The sequence below is a fragment of the Phyllobates terribilis genome, unplaced genomic scaffold (genome assembly GCF_046119375.1).
Source record: "Phyllobates terribilis strain yellow unplaced genomic scaffold, ASM4611937v1 Scaffold_4607__1_contigs__length_58978, whole genome shotgun sequence".
Lineage (NCBI taxonomy): Eukaryota > Metazoa > Chordata > Amphibia > Anura > Dendrobatidae > Phyllobates > Phyllobates terribilis.
In genome coordinates, this window is record NW_027367357.1 from 24,472 (window position 1) to 43,408 (window position 18,937).

The window sequence follows — 18,937 nt, forward strand, 5'->3', positions numbered from 1 at the left end:
AGATCCCTCTGTGAGTAATGACTCTATATAATAGATCGCTCTGTGTGTAGTGACTCTATATAATAGATCGCTCTGTGTGTAATGACTCTATATAATAGATCGCTCTGTGTGTAATGACTCTATATAATAGATCGCTCTGTGTGTAATGACTCTATATAATAGATCGCTCTGTGTGTAATGACTCTATATAATAGATCGCTCTGCGTGTAATGACTATATAATAGATCCCTCTGCGTGTAGTGACTCTATATAATAGATCGCTCTGCGTGTAATGACTCTATATAATAGATCCCTCTGTGTGTAATGACTCTATATAATAGATCCCTCTGTGTGTAATGACTCTATATAATAGATCACTCTGCGTGTAATGACTCTATATAATAGATCACTCTGTGTGTAATGACTCTATATAATAGATCCCTCTGCGTGTAATGACTATTATAGATCCCTCTGTGTAATGACTCTATATAATAGATCCCTCTGTGTGTAATGACTCTATATAATAGATCACTCTGCGTGTAATGACTCTATAATAGATCCTTCTGTGTGTAATGACTCTATATAATAGATCCCTCTGTGTGTAATGACTCTATATAATAGATCCCTTTGTGTGTAATGACTATATAATAGATCCCTCTGTGTGTAATGACTCTATATAATAGATCCCTCTGTGTGTAATGACTCTATATAATAGATCCCTCTGTGTGTAATGACTCTATATAATAGATCCCTCTGTGTTTAATGACTCTATATAATAGATCCCTCTGCGTGTAATGACTATATTATAGATCCCTCTGTGTGTAATGACTCTATATAATAGATCCCTCTGTGTGTAATGACTCTATGTAATAGATCACTCTGCATGTAATGACTCTATAATAGATCCTTCTGTGTGTAATGACTCTATATAATAGATCGCTCTGTGTGTAATGACTCTATATAATAGATCCCTCTGTGTGTAATGACTCTATATAATAGATCCCTCTGCGTGTAATGACTATATTATAGATCCCTCTGTGTGTAATGACTCTATATAATAGATCCCTCTGCCTGTAATAACCCTATATAATAGATCAGTCTGTGTGTAATGACTCTGTATAATAGATCCCTCTGCGTGTAATGACTCTATATAATAGATCCCTCTGTGTGTAATGACTCTATAATAGATCACTCTGTGTGTAATGACTCTATATAATAGATCCCTCTGCGTGTAATGACTCTATATAATAGATCGCTTTGTGTGTAATGACTCTATATAATAGATCCCTCTGCGTGTAATGACTCTATATAATAGATCGCTCTGTGTGTAATGACTCTATATTATAGATCCCTCTGTGTGTAATGACTCTATATTATAGATCGCTCTGTGTGTAATGACTCTATATAATAGATCGCTCTGCGTGTAGTGACTCTATATAATAGATCCCTCTGCGGGTAATGACTCTATATAATAGATCCCTCTGTGAGTAATGACTCTATATAATAGATCGCTCTGTGTGTAGTGACTCTATATAATAGATCGCTCTGTGTGTAATGACTCTATATAATAGATCGCTCTGTGTGTAATGACTCTATATAATAGATCGCTCTGTGTGTAATGACTCTATATAATAGATCGCTCTGCGTGTAATGACTATATAATAGATCCCTCTGCGTGTAGTGACTCTATATAATAGATCGCTCTGCGTGTAATGACTCTATATAATAGATCCCTCTGTGTGTAATGACTCTATATAATAGATCACTCTGCGTGTAATGACTCTATATAATAGATCCCTCTGTGTGTAATGACTCTATATAATAGATCCCTCTGCGTGTAATGACTCTATATAATAGATCCCTCTGTGTAATGACTCTATATAATAGATCCCTCTGTGTGTAATGACTCTATATAATAGATCGCTCTGCGTGTAATGACTCTATATAATAGATCGCTCTGCGTGTAATTACTCTATATAATAGATCCCTCTGTGTGTAATGACTCTATATAATAGATCACTCTGCGTGTAATGACTCTATAATAGATCCTTCTGTGTGTAATGACTCTATATAATAGATCCCTCTGTGTGTAATGACTCTATATAATAGATCCCTCTGCGTGTAATGACTCTATATAATAGATCGCTCTGCGTGTAATGACTCTATATAATAGATCCCTCTGTGTGTAATGACTCTATATAATAGATCACTCTGCGTGTAATGACTCTATAATAGATCCTTCTGTGTGTAATTACTCTATATAATAGATCCCTCTGTGTGTAATGACTCTATATAATAGATCCCTCTGTGTGTAATGACTCTATATAATAGATCTCTCTGTGTATAATGACTCTATATAATAGATCCCTCTGTGGGTAATGACTCTATATAATAGATCCCTCTGTGTGTAATGACTCTATATAATAGATCAGTCTGTGTGTAATGACTCTGTATAATAGATCAGTCTGTGTGTAATGACTCTTTATAATAGATCCCTCTGTGTGTAATGACTCTATATAATAGATCAGTCTGTGTGTAATGACTCTGTAAAATAGATCCCTCTGTGTGTAATGACTCTGTATAATAGATCCCTCTGTGTGTAATGACTCTGTATAATAGATCCCTCTGCGTGTAATGACTGTATATAATAGATCCCTCTGTGTGTAATGACTCTATATAATAGATCCCTCTGCGTGTAATGACTGTATATAATAGATCCCTCTGTGTGTAATGACTCTATATAATAGATCCCTCTGTGTGTAATGACTCTATATAATAGATCCCTCTGCGTGTAATGACTCTATATAATAGATCCCTCTGTGTGTAATGACTCTATATAATAGATCCCTCTGTGTGTAATGACTCTATATAATAGATCCCTTTGTGTGTAATGACTCTATATAATAGATCCCTCTGTGTGTAATGACTCTATATAATAGATCCCTCTGTGTGTAATGACTCTATATAATAGATCCCTCTGTGTGTAATGACTCTATATAATAGATCCCTCTGTGTGTAATGACTCTATATAATAGATCGCTCTGTGTGTAATGACTCTATATAATAGATCCCTCTGTGTGTAATGACTCTATATAATAGATCCCTCTGTGTGTAATGACTCTATATAATAGATCCCTCTGTGTGTAATGACTCTATATAATAGATCCCTCTGTGTGTAATGGCTCTATATAATAGATCCCTCTGCGTGTAATGGCTCTATATAATAGATCCCTCTGTGTGTAATGGCTCTATATAATAGATCCCTCTGTGTGTAATGACTATATAATAGATCCCTCTGTGTGTAATGACTCTATAATAGATCCCTCTGTGTGTAATGACTCTATATAATAGATCCCTCTGTGTGTAATGACTTTATATAATAGATCCCTCTGTGTGTAATGACTCTATATAATAGATCCCTCTGTGAGTAATGACTCTATATAATAGATCCCTCTGTGAGTAATGACTCTATATAATAGATCGCTCTGTGTGTAATGACTCTATATAATAGATCGCTCTGCGTGTAGTGACTCTATATAATAGATCCCTCTGCGGGTAATGACTCTATATAATAGATCCCTCTGTGAGTAATGACTCTATATAATAGATCGCTCTGCGTGTAGTGACTCTATATAATAGATCCCTCTGCGGGTAATGACTCTATATAATAGATCCCTCTGTGAGTAATGACTCTATATAATAGATCGCTCTGTGTGTAGTGACTCTATATAATAGATCGCTCTGTGTGTAATGACTCTATATAATAGATCGCTCTGTGTGTAATGACTCTATATAATAGATCGCTCTGTGTGTAATGACTCTATTTAATAGATCGCTCTGCGTGTAATGACTATATAATAGATCCCTCTGCGTGTAGTGACTCTATATAATAGATCGCTCTGCGTGTAATGACTCTATATAATAGATCCCTCTGTGTGTAATGACTCTATATAATAGATCACTCTGCGTGTAATGACTCTATATAATAGATCCCTCTGTGTGTAATGACTCTATATAATAGATCCCTCTGCGTGTAATGACTATATTATAGATCCCTCTGTGTGTAATGACTCTATATAATAGATCCCTCTGTGTGTAATGACTCTATATAATAGATCACTCTGCGTGTAATGACTCTATATAATAGATCCCTCTGTGTGTAATGACTCTATATAATAGATCACTCTGTGTGTAATGACTCTATATAATAGATCCTTCTGTGTGTAATGACTCTATATAATAGATCCCTTTGTGTGTAATGACTCTATATAATAGATCCCTCTGTGTGTAATGACTCTATATAATAGATCCCTCTGTGTATAATGACTCTATATAATAGATCGCTCTGTGTATAATGACTCTATATAATAGATCACTCTGTGTGTAATGACTCTATATAATAGATCCTTCTGTGTGTAATGACTCTATATAATAGATCCCTTTGTGTGTAATGACTCTATATAATAGATCCCTCTGTGTGTAATGACTCTATATAATAGATCCCTCTGTGTGTAATGACTCTATATAATAGATCCCTCTGTGTGTAATGACTCTATATAATAGATCGCTCTGTGTGTAATGACTCTATATAATAGATCCTTCTGTGTGTAATGACTCTATATAATAGATCGCTCTGTGTGTAATGACTCTATATAATAGATCCCTCTGTGTGTAATGACTCTATATAATAGATCCCTCTGCGTGTAATGACTATATTATAGATCCCTCTGTGTGTAATGACTCTATATAATAGATCCCTCTGCCTGTAATAACCCTATATAATAGATCAGTCTGTGTGTAATGACTCTGTATAATAGATCCCTCTGCGTGTAATGACTCTATATAATAGATCCCTCTGTGTGTAATGACTCTATAATAGATCACTCTGTGTGTAATGACTCTATATAATAGATCCCTCTACGTGTAATGACTCTATATAATAGATCCCTCTGTGAGTATTGACTCTATATAATAGATCCCTCTGTGTGTAGTGACTATATACAATAGATCGCTCTGTGTGTAATGACTCTATATAATAGATCGCTCTGCGTGTAGTGACTCTATATAATAGATCCCTCTGCGGGTAATGACTCTATATAATAGATCCCTCTGTGAGTAATGACTCTATATAATAGATCGCTCTGTGTGTAGTGACTCTATATAATAGATCGCTCTGTGTGTAATGACTCTATATAATAGATCGCTCTGTGTGTAATGACTCTATATAATAGATCGCTCTGTGTGTAATGACTCTATATAATAGATCGCTCTGTGTGTAATGACTCTATATAATAGATCGCTCTGCGTGTAATGACTATATAATAGATCCCTCTGCGTGTAGTGACTCTATATAATAGATCGCTCTGCGTGTAATGACTCTATATAATAGATCCCTCTGTGTGTAATGACTCTATATAATAGATCCCTCTGTGTGTAATGACTCTATATAATAGATCACTCTGCGTGTAATGACTCTATATAATAGATCACTCTGTGTGTAATGACTCTATATAATAGATCCCTCTGCGTGTAATGACTATTATAGATCCCTCTGTGTAATGACTCTATATAATAGATCCCTCTGTGTGTAATGACTCTATATAATAGATCACTCTGCGTGTAATGACTCTATAATAGATCCTTCTGTGTGTAATGACTCTATATAATAGATCCCTCTGTGTGTAATGACTCTATATAATAGATCCCTTTGTGTGTAATGACTATATAATAGATCCCTCTGTGTGTAATGACTCTATATAATAGATCCCTCTGTGTGTAATGACTCTATATAATAGATCCCTCTGTGTGTAATGACTCTATATAATAGATCCCTCTGTGTTTAATGACTCTATATAATAGATCCCTCTGCGTGTAATGACTATATTATAGATCCCTCTGTGTGTAATGACTCTATATAATAGATCCCTCTGTGTGTAATGACTCTATGTAATAGATCACTCTGCATGTAATGACTCTATAATAGATCCTTCTGTGTGTAATGACTCTATATAATAGATCGCTCTGTGTGTAATGACTCTATATAATAGATCCCTCTGTGTGTAATGACTCTATATAATAGATCCCTCTGCGTGTAATGACTATATTATAGATCCCTCTGTGTGTAATGACTCTATATAATAGATCCCTCTGCCTGTAATAACCCTATATAATAGATCAGTCTGTGTGTAATGACTCTGTATAATAGATCCCTCTGCGTGTAATGACTCTATATAATAGATCCCTCTGTGTGTAATGACTCTATAATAGATCACTCTGTGTGTAATGACTCTATATAATAGATCCCTCTGCGTGTAATGACTCTATATAATAGATCGCTTTGTGTGTAATGACTCTATATAATAGATCCCTCTGCGTGTAATGACTCTATATAATAGATCGCTCTGTGTGTAATGACTCTATATTATAGATCCCTCTGTGTGTAATGACTCTATATTATAGATCGCTCTGTGTGTAATGACTCTATATAATAGATCGCTCTGCGTGTAGTGACTCTATATAATAGATCCCTCTGCGGGTAATGACTCTATATAATAGATCCCTCTGTGAGTAATGACTCTATATAATAGATCGCTCTGTGTGTAGTGACTCTATATAATAGATCGCTCTGTGTGTAATGACTCTATATAATAGATCGCTCTGTGTGTAATGACTCTATATAATAGATCGCTCTGTGTGTAATGACTCTATATAATAGATCGCTCTGCGTGTAATGACTATATAATAGATCCCTCTGCGTGTAGTGACTCTATATAATAGATCGCTCTGCGTGTAATGACTCTATATAATAGATCCCTCTGTGTGTAATGACTCTATATAATAGATCACTCTGCGTGTAATGACTCTATATAATAGATCCCTCTGTGTGTAATGACTCTATATAATAGATCCCTCTGCGTGTAATGACTATTATAGATCCCTCTGTGTGTAATGACTCTATATATTAGATCCCTCTGTGTGTAATGACTCTATATAATAGATCACTCTGCGTGTAATGACTCTATAATAGATCCTTCTGTGTGTAATGACTCTATATAATAGATCCCTCTGTGTGTAATGACTCTATATAATAGATCCCTTTGTGTGTAATGACTATATAATAGATCCCTCTGTGTGTAATGACTATATAATAGATCCCTCTGTGTGTAATGACTCTATATAATAGATCGCTCTGTGTGTAATGACTCTATATAATAGATCGCTCTGTGTGTAATGACTCTATATAATAGATCCTTCTGTGTGTAATGACTCTATATAATAGATCCCTCTGTGTGTAATGACTCTATATAATAGATCCCTCTGCGTGTAATGACTATATTATAGATCCCTCTGTGTGTAATGACTCTATATAATAGATCCCTCTGTGTGTAATGACTATATTATAGATCCCTCTGTGTGTAATGACTCTATATAATAGATCCCTCTGTGTGTAATGACTATATTATAGATCCCTCTGTGTGTAATGACTCTATATAATAGATCACTCTGTGTGTAATGACTCTATATAATAGATCCCTCTGTGTGTAATGACTCTATATAATAGATCCCTCTGCGTGTAATGACTATATTATAGATCCCTCTGTGTGTAATGACTCTATATAATAGATCCCTCTGTGTGTAATGACTCTATGTAATAGATCACTCTGCGTGCAATGACTATATTATAGATCCCTCTGTGTGTAATGACTCTATATAATAGATCCCTCTGAGTGTAATGACTCTATATAATAGATCCCTCTGTGTGTAATGACTCTATATAATAGATCCCTCTGCGTGTAATGACTATATTATAGATCCCTCTGTGTGTAATGACTCTATATAATAGATCCCTCTGTGTGTAATGACTCTATAATAGATCCTTCTGTGTGTAATGACTCTATATAATAGATCGCTCTGTGTGTAATGACTCTATATAATAGATCCCTCTGTGTGTAATGACTCTATATAATAGATCCCTCTGCGTGTAATGACTATATTATAGATCCCTCTGTGTGTAATGACTCTATATAATAGATCCCTCTGCCTGTAATAACCCTATATAATAGATCAGTCTGTGTGTAATGACTCTGTATAATAGATCCCTCTGCGTGTAATGACTCTATATAATAGATCCCTCTGTGTGTAATGACTCTATAATAGATCACTCTGTGTGTAATGACTCTATATAATAGATCCCTCTGCGTGTAATGACTCTATATAATAGATCGCTTTGTGTGTAATGACTCTATATAATAGATCCCTCTGCGTGTAATGACTCTATATAATAGATCGCTCTGTGTGTAATGACTCTATATTATAGATCCCTCTATGTGTAATGACTCTATATTATAGATCGTTCTGTGTGTAATGACTCTATATAATAGATTGCTCTGCGTGTAGTGACTCTATATAATAGATCCCTCTGCGGGTAATGACTCTATATAATAGATCCCTCTGTGAGTAATGACTCTATATAATAGATCGCTCTGTGTGTAGTGACTCTATATAATAGATCGCTCTGTGTGTAATGACTCTATATAATAGATCGCTCTGTGTGTAATGACTCTATATAATAGATCGCTCTGCGTGTAATGACTATATAATAGATCCCTCTGCGTGTAGTGACTCTATATAATAGATCGCTCTGCGTGTAATGACTCTATATAATAGATCCCTCTGTGTGTAATGACTCTATATAATAGATCCCTCTGTGTGTAATGACTCTATATAATAGATCCCTCTGCGTGTAATAACTCTATATAATAGATCCCTCTGTGTGTAATGACTCTATATAATAGATCCCTCTGCGTGTAATGACTATTATAGATCCCTCTGTGTGTAATGACTCTATATATTAGATCCCTCTGTGTGTAATGACTCTATATAATAGATCACTCTGCGTGTAATGACTCTATAATAGATCCTTCTGTGTGTAATGACTCTATATAATAGATCCCTCTGTGTGTAATGACTCTATATAATAGATCCCTTTGTGTGTAATGACTATATAATAGATCCCTCTGTGTGTAATGACTCTATATAATAGATCCCTCTGTGTGTAATGACTCTATATAATAGATCGCTCTGTGTGTAATGACTCTATATAATAGATCCTTCTGTGTGTAATGACTCTATATAATAGATCGCTCTGTGTGTAATGACTCTATATAATAGATCCCTCTGTGTGTAATGACTCTATATAATAGATCCCTCTGTGTATAATGACTCTATATAATAGATCGCTCTGTGTGTAATGACTCTATATAATAGATCCTTCTGTGTGTAATGACTCTATATAATAGATCCCTCTGTGTGTAATGACTCTATATAATAGATCCCTCTGCGTGTAATGACTATATTATAGATCCCTCTGTGTGTAATGACTCTATATAATAGATCCCTCTGTGTGTAATGACTATATTATAGATCCCTCTGTGTGTAATGACTCTATATAATAGATCCCTCTGTGTGTAATGACTATATTATAGATCCCTCTGTGTGTAATGACTCTATATAATAGATCCCTCTGTGTGTAATGACTCTATATAATAGATCACTCTGCGTGTAATGACTCTATAATAGATCCTTCTGTGTGTAATGACTCTATATAATAGATCCCTCTGTGTGTAATGACTCTATATAATAGATCCCTTTGTGTGTAATGACTATATAATAGATCCCTCTGTGTGTAATGACTATATAATAGATCCCTCTGTGTGTAATGACTCTATATAATAGATCGCTCTGTGTGTAATGACTCTATATAATAGATCGCTCTGTGTGTAATGACTCTATATAATAGATCCTTCTGTGTGTAATGACTCTATATAATAGATCCCTCTGTGTGTAATGACTCTATATAATAGATCCCTCTGCGTGTTATGACTATATTATAGATCCCTCTGTGTGTAATGACTCTATATAATAGATCCCTCTGTGTGTAATGACTATATTATAGATCCCTCTGTGTGTAATGACTCTATATAATAGATCCCTCTGTGTGTAATGACTATATTATAGATCCCTCTGTGTGTAATGACTCTATATAATAGATCACTCTGTGTGTAATGACTCTATATAATAGATCCCTCTGTGTGTAATGACTCTATATAATAGATCCCTCTGCGTGTAATGACTATATTATAGATCCCTCTGTGTGTAATGACTCTATATAATAGATCCCTCTGTGTGTAATGACTCTATGTAATAGATCACTCTGCGTGCAATGACTATATTATAGATCCCTCTGTGTGTAATGACTCTATATAATAGATCCCTCTGTGTGTAATGACTCTATATAATAGATCCCTCTGTGTGTAATGACTCTATATAATAGATCCCTCTGCGTGTAATGACTATATTATAGATCCCTCTGTGTGTAATGACTCTATATAATAGATCCCTCTGTGTGTAATGACTCTATAATAGATCCTTCTGTGTGTAATGACTCTATATAATAGATCGCTCTGTGTGTAATGACTCTATATAATAGATCCCTCTGTGTGTAATGACTCTATATAATAGATCCCTCTGCGTGTAATGACTATATTATAGATCCCTCTGTGTGTAATGACTCTATATAATAGATCCCTCTGCCTGTAATAACCCTATATAATAGATCAGTCTGTGTGTAATGACTCTGTATAATAGATCCCTCTGCGTGTAATGACTCTATATAATAGATCCCTCTGTGTGTAATGACTCTATAATAGATCACTCTGTGTGTAATGACTCTATATAATAGATCCCTCTGCGTGTAATGACTCTATATAATAGATCGCTTTGTGTGTAATGACTCTATATAATAGATCCCTCTGCTTGTAATGACTCTATATAATAGATCGCTCTGTGTGTAATGACTCTATATTATAGATCCCTCTATGTGTAATGACTCTATATTATAGATCGCTCTGTGTGTAATGACTCTATATAATAGATCGCTCTGCGTGTAGTGACTCTATATAATAGATCCCTCTGCGGGTAATGACTCTATATAATAGATCCCTCTGTGAGTAATGACTCTATATAATAGATCGCTCTGTGTGTAGTGACTCTATATAATAGATCGCTCTGTGTGTAATGACTCTATATAATAGATCGCTCTGTGTGTAATGACTCTATATAATAGATCGCTCTGTGTGTAATGACTCTATATAATAGATCGCTCTGCGTGTAATGACTATATAATAGATCCCTCTGCGTGTAGTGACTCTATATAATAGATCGCTCTGCGTGTAATGACTCTATATAATAGATCCCTCTGTGTGTAATGACTCTATATAATAGATCCCTCTGTGTGTAATGACTCTATATAATAGATCCCTCTGCGTGTAATAACTCTATATAATAGATCCCTCTGTGTGTAATGACTCTATATAATAGATCCCTCTGCGTGTAATGACTATTATAGATCCCTCTGTGTGTAATGACTCTATATATTAGATCCCTCTGTGTGTAATGACTCTATATAATAGATCACTCTGCGTGTAATGACTCTATAATAGATCCTTCTGTGTGTAATGACTCTATATAATAGATCCCTCTGTGTGTAATGACTCTATATAATAGATCCCTTTGTGTGTAATGACTATATAATAGATCCCTCTGTGTGTAATGACTCTATATAATAGATCCCTCTGTGTGTAATGACTCTATATAATAGATCGCTCTGTGTGTAATGACTCTATATAATAGATCCTTCTGTGTGTAATGACTCTATATAATAGATCGCTCTGTGTGTAATGACTCTATATAATAGATCCCTCTGTGTGTAATGACTCTATATAATAGATCCCTCTGTGTATAATGACTCTATATAATAGATCGCTCTGTGTGTAATGACTCTATATAATAGATCCTTCTGTGTGTAATGACTCTATATAATAGATCCCTCTGTGTGTAATGACTCTATATAATAGATCCCTCTGCGTGTAATGACTATATTATAGATCCCTCTGTGTGTAATGACTCTATATAATAGATCCCTCTGTGTGTAATGACTATATTATAGATCCCTCTGTGTGTAATGACTCTATATAATAGATCCCTCTGTGTGTAATGACTATATTATAGATCCCTCTGTGTGTAATGACTCTATATAATAGATCACTCTGTGTGTAATGACTCTATATAATAGATCCCTCTGTGTGTAATGACTGTATATAATAGATCCCTCTGCGTGTAATGACTATATTATAGATCCCTCTGTGTGTAATGACTCTATATAATAGATCCCTCTGTGTGTAATGACTCTATGTAATAGATCACTCTGCGTGTAATGACTATATTATAGATCCCTCTGTGTGTAATGACTCTATATAATAGATCCCTCTGTGTGTAATGACTCTATATAATAGATCCCTCTGTGTGTAATGACTCTATATAATAGATCCCTCTGCGTGTAATGACTATATTATAGATCCCTCTGTGTGTAATGACTCTATATAATAGATCCCTCTGTGTGTAATGACTCTATAATAGATCCTTCTGTGTGTAATGACTCTATATAATAGATCGCTCTGTGTGTAATGACTCTATATAATAGATCCCTCTGTGTGTAATGACTCTATATAATAGATCCCTCTGCGTGTAATGACTATATTATAGATCCCTCTGTGTGTAATGACTCTATATAATAGATCCCTCTGCCTGTAATAACCCTATATAATAGATCAGTCTGTGTGTAATGACTCTGTATAATAGATCCCTCTGCGTGTAATGACTCTATATAATAGATCCCTCTGTGTGTAATGACTCTATAATAGATCACTCTGTGTGTAATGACTCTATATAATAGATCCCTCTGCGTGTAATGACTCTATATAATAGATCGCTTTGTGTGTAATGACTCTATATAATAGATCCCTCTGCGTGTAATGACTCTATATAATAGATCGCTCTGTGTGTAATTACTCTATATTATAGATCCCTCTGTGTGTAATGACTCTATATTATAGATCGCTCTGTGTGTAATGACTCTATATAATAGATCCCTCTGCGTATAGTGACTCTATATAATAGATCCCTCTGCGGGTAATGACTCTATATAATAGATCCCTCTGCGGGTAATGACTCTATATAATAGATCTCTCTGTGTGTAATGACTCTATATAATAGATCCCTCTGTGTGTAGTGACTCTATATAATAGATCCCTCTGTGAGTAATGACTCTATATAATAGATCCCTCTGTGTGTAATGACTCTATATAATAGATTCTTCTGTGTGTAATGACTCTATATAATAGATCCCTCTGCGTGTAATGACTCTATATAATAGATCCCTCTGTGTAATGACTCTATATAATAGATCCCTCTGTGTGTAATGACTCTATATAATAGATCGCTCTGCGTGTAATGACTCTATATAATAGATCGCTCTGCGTGTAATGACTCTATATAATAGATCCCTCTGTGTGTAATGACTCTATATAATAGATCACTCTGCGTGTAATGACTCTATAATAGATCCTTCTGTGTGTAATGACTCTATATAATAGATCCCTCTGTGTGTAATGACTCTATATAATAGATCCCTCTGCGTGTAATGACTCTATATAATAGATCGCTCTGCGTGTAATGACTCTATATAATAGATCCCTCTGTGTGTAATGACTCTATATAATAGATCACTCTGCGTGTAATGACTCTATAATAGATCCTTCTGTGTGTAATGACTCTATATAATAGATCCCTCTGTGTGTAATGGCTCTATATAATAGATCTCTCTGTGTATAATGACTCTATATAATAGATCCCTCTGTGTGTAATGACTCTATATAATAGATCCCTCTGTGTGTAATGACTCTATATAATAGATCAGTCTGTGTGTAATGACTCTGTATAATAGATCAGTCTGTGTGTAATGACTCTTTATAATAGATCCCTCTGTGTGTAATGACTCTATATAATAGATCCCTCTGTGTGTAATGACTCTGTATAATAGATCCCTCTGTGTGTAATGACTCTATATAATAGATCCCTCTGCGTGTAATGACTGTATATAATAGATCCCTCTGTGTGTAATGACTCTATATAATAGATCCCTCTGTGTGTAATGACTCTATATAATAGATCCCTCTGTGTGTAATGACTCTATATAATAGATCCCTCTGTGTGTAATGACTCTATATAATAGATCCCTCTGTGTGTAATGACTCTATATAATAGATCGCTCTGTGTGTAATGACTCTATATAATAGATCCCTCTGTGTGTAATGACTCTATATAATAGATCCCTCTGTGTGTAATGACTCTATATAATAGATCCCTCTGTGTGTAATGACTCTATATAATAGATCCCTCTGCGTGTAATGACTGTATATAATAGATCCCTCTGTGTGTAATGACTCTATATAATAGATCCCTGTGTGTAATGACTCTATATAATAGATCCCTCTGTGTGTAATGACTCTATATAATAGATCCCTCTGTGTGTAATGACTCTATATAATAGATCCCTCTGCGTGTAATGACTGTATATAATAGATCCCTCTGTGTGTAATGACTCTATATAATAGATCCCTCTGTGTGTAATGACTCTATATAATAGATCCCTCTGTGTGTAATGACTCTATATAATAGATCCCTCTGTGTGTAATGACTCTATATAATAGATCCCTCTTCGTGTAATGTCTCTATATAATAGATCCCTCTGTGTGTAATGACTCTATATAATAGATCCCTCTGTGTGTAATGACTCTATATAATAGATCCCTCTGTGTGTAATGACTCTATATAATAGATCCCTCTGTGTGTAATGACTCTATATAATAGATCCCTCTGTGTGTAATGACTCTATATAATAGATCCCTCTGTGTGTAATGACTCTATATAATAGATCCCTCTGTGTGTAATGACTCTATATAATAGATCCCTCTGTGTATAATGACTCTATATAATAGATCCCTCTGTGTGTAATGACTCTATATAATAGATCGCTCTGTGTGTAATGACTCTATGTAACAGATCCCTCTGTGTGTAATGACTATATAATAGATCCCTCTGTGTGTAATGAATATATAACAGATCCCTCTGTGTGTAATGACTCTATATAATAGATACCTCTGTGTGTAATGAATATATAATAGATCCCTCTGTGTGTAATGACTCTATATAATAGATCCCTCTGCGTCTCCTCAGGACGAGCCAAGCTTCTGGTGCTGGTGGATGACTTGGATGATGGTGATGGTGGAGCTCACAGCAGGATTTCGGCGGAGCAGCCATTGATCTCTCAGCTCGCCGGACTGATGGTCATGTTCTGTCGGAGCGATAAGCCGGCACACGGCACAGTGGGATCCTATCAGGGGGTCGCGGCTCCCAGGGTCCAAGAGAACATCGAAAGAATGAAACTCCAAATGAGCTCAGGATCAGCGATCAGCAGAGGTGGGTGAGATCCCGAGCTCCGGTCTGAAAGTCTCCTCCAGAGCTGCACTCACACTTCAGCTGCAGTATTATCTCTGGCTGGTGTTAAATTGGCACATTTCCCCTAATTGATCCGGCCCCGTCCCTGCGATCACGTCATATCATAGGGGCACAGCCTCCGCCCGAGGCAAAGATTCAGGAGCCCCCCGACACCTGACGCCCAGGACCTGGGACCCCCTGACACCAGGGACCACCCGACAGCCAGGACCTGGCACCCTCTCCCCATATAATGTAACGATGTGATACAGAGAACACAAAGTAACAATCTCCTCTTATGTTACAGGAGGAGAAAGAATAAGCTGGGTGAGTACAAGGACAACTGCAGAGCATTACACCACTGACCTCTCTGCAGAGCGTCGCTCCTCCGCCTCCTGACAGACACATAGTGATATATCCTGCAGATTATTACACCACTGACCTCTCTGCAGAGCATCGCTCCTCCACCTCCTAACAGACAGTGATATATCCTGCAGATTATTACACCAATGACCTCTCTGCAGAGCATCGCTCCTCCGCCTCCTGACTGATACACAGTGATATATCCTGCTGATTATTACACCACTGACTTCTCTGCAGAGCATCGCTCCTCCTGACAGACAGTGATCTATCCTGCAGATTATTACACCACTGACCTGTCTGCAGAGCATCGCTCCTCCGCCTCCTGACAGATAGTGATATATCCTGCAGATTATTACACCACTGACCTGTCTGCAGAGCATCGCTCCTCCGCCTCCTGACAGACACACTGTGATCTATCCTGCAGATTATTACACCACTGACCTCTCTGCAGAGCATCTCTCCTCCGCCTCCTGACAGACACATAGTGATCTATCCTGCAGATTATTACACCACTGACCTCTCTGCAGAGCATCGCTCCTCCTGACAGACACATAGTGATCTATCCTGCAGATTATTGCACCAGTCTCTTCTCTTCCAGGCCCGTTGCTTGCTGTTTGTCGGTGTTCCTGTTCTGATAATCATTATGATCGTGATTCTCTGTGTGCTGTTGATTCCTCGTTAGTCATCTGCCTTGGGACCCCCGGAACATGAAGACCCCCATCTCCTCTGCAGAGTATCGCAGCTCTGTGTCCACACTGCCTGTGCTTCGCCCCTGCCCCTCCTATAACAATGTAGATAATACTGCCCCGCGGCCACTACACGTCTATGCTCCAGTCACATCCAGAGCTGCATCCTAAACTCTGCCCATAATGAATCCTCCCCAGTGGTCGATCACTCCATCATCGCTGTGATGAATGGGGGAGGAGCTTAATGTATGCAGCGCTGCAGCAGCTGTGACCGGCCCGAAGCCACAAGGACCACGGGCTTCTCTGTCCTCATTAATGGCATCTGTAGCCCCGAGCGTCTCCAGGAGACCCCCGCACCTTGTGAGTGAGCCCCTCCAAGGAAGAGAAGCCCCCACACATTGTGAGTGATCCCCTCCGTGGATGAGAAGCCCCCACACATTGTGAGTGATCCCCTCCGTGGATGAGAAGCCCCCCACACATTGTGAGTGATCCCCTCCGTGGATGAGAAGCCCCCCACACATTGTGAGTGATCCCCTCCATGGATGAGAAGCCCCCGCACATTGTGAGTGATCCCCTCCATGGATGAGAAGCCCCTGCACATTGTGAGTGATCCCCTCCATGGATGAGAAGCCCCTGCACATTGTGAGTGATCCCCTCCATGGATGAGAAGCCCCCACACATTGTGAGTGATCCCCTCCATGGATGAGAAGCCCCCGCACATTGTGAGTGATCCCCTCCATGGATGAGAAGCCCCTGCACATTGTGAGTGATCACCTCCATGGATGAGAAGCCCCCGCACATTGTGAGTGATCCCCTCCATGGATGAGAAGCCCCCGCACATTGTGAGTGATCCCCTCCATGGATGAGAAGCCCCCACACATTGTGAGTGATCCCCTCCATGGATGAGAAGCCCCCGCACATTGTGAGTGATCCCCTCCATGGATGAGAAGCCCCCGTACATTGTGAGTGATCCCCTCCATGGATGAGAAGCCCCTGCACATTGTGAGTGATCCCCTCCATGGATGAGAAGCCCCCACACATTGTGAGTGATCCCCTCCATGGATGAGAAGCCCCCGTACATTGTGAGTGATCCCCTCCATGGATAAGAAGCCCCCCGCACATTGTGAGTGACCCCCTCCATGGATGAGAAGCCCCCACACATTGTGATTGATCCCCCACCATGGATGATGAGCCCCCACACGAGTGGTCTCAGGAGGCTTTGCTGCCTGCAGACACTGGATGATGGCAGCGTCACTTTTTCTTCTCAGGACGATCATTCTTCCAAACGTCCTTCATTACAGAAGATAACGTTACCCCCGTCCTCTACAGTCCAATCCTGTCTTTTTGCACAATGTCAGTCTGTCCTTTATGTTTTCCTTGGAGGGAAGTGGCTTCTTTGCTGCGCTTGACACCAGCCTGCCCCGAGAAGCTGTCACCTCACTTAGAGATACAGACATCTGCCTGCTGCCGTTCCTGAGCAAGCTCTGCACTGGTGTGAACCAATACCATAGCTTAATCCCCTTTAGAAGCTCGTCCTGGAACTTGCTGGACTTTTTTTGGGGCAGCCTGAAGCCTTCTTAAACAGGATCTTTGAAGTTATTGATGAGCCAATAAATTGTTGATTTAGGGGCAATCTTACAAGCAGCAATGTCCTTGCCTGTAAAGCCCTTTATGATGCAATGATGACTGCAGAGCTAACTATGGTTAATAGAAGAAGACAATAACCTCAGCCACCAGCTTCCTAAGCAATTCAATCACCATGACCGAGTGATATCAGCTGCCTTGTCCTGGTTAACGCTTTCTCCTGAGCTAATGAGAAGATCTCTGGCTTGATGTAATCAGGCCGTTTTTTTGGCAGAGCTGAAATTCAGTATAAATTTATTGTATTATGATTGTAATTAAGATAATTGAGCCATGTGATGAATTTGTACATATTCTGCATCTCACTTTGTAACATTGTCTGACAAAGGCTCCATAGAGGGGTCAGGAGGACCGAATAAAGGACCCGTCTCACCTTTCACCCTCTCGATGTGCCGTCTGTGGTCAGGATATTTGTGGAGAGTCCTGAGTGGGAGGATCTGACCCCACACGGGCTGCGCTGCTACATCACTGGATTATTACGTAGACTGATAGATATATAATAGCAATATACCACCAATCAAAAAGGTATGAAAGAGTATCAATCAGCCTAAAGCAACGCTTACCAAAAGGACAAACTAAAGAGTGATCTGGGTGGACACGGGTGGGTAAGGGGGTCTTTGAATTCTGCTGTTATGTACGATCCGCCTACATGTATGTACGGATCTCCTATATTCATGAAGGGTATAAATATATGAACACTCTGGGGATCTCCGGGGATCTCTGGAGATTCTTGGGATTACATGCCTGGGTAAATCTTCTTTTCTCACCAGCCATAAACCGAATCCCAAAAACTGAGCAAACGTTTTGTATAATAACCGGAGCGTCAGCGGAAAATATCACAGATACGTTCAGAAAAACCCATGAGGTTTATAGAA

At 38.1% G+C, this 18,937-nt stretch overlaps 1 protein-coding gene across 1 annotated transcript in view; it reads left to right on the forward strand.

The window, feature by feature from the left end:
- Positions 1 to 18,441, forward strand: part of LOC141249481 (uncharacterized) — a 35,582-nt gene extending 17,141 nt beyond the window's left edge. The window contains exons 3-5 of the mRNA XM_073669630.1: positions 15,115 to 15,357; positions 15,680 to 15,699; positions 16,334 to 18,441. Of these exons, the coding sequence (XP_073525731.1) occupies positions 15,115 to 15,357; positions 15,680 to 15,699; positions 16,334 to 16,417 (347 nt within the window). The 3' untranslated portion in view covers positions 16,418 to 18,441. The remainder of the gene's footprint in view (positions 1 to 15,114; positions 15,358 to 15,679; positions 15,700 to 16,333) is intronic.
- Positions 18,442 to 18,937: the final 496 nt, after the last annotated feature.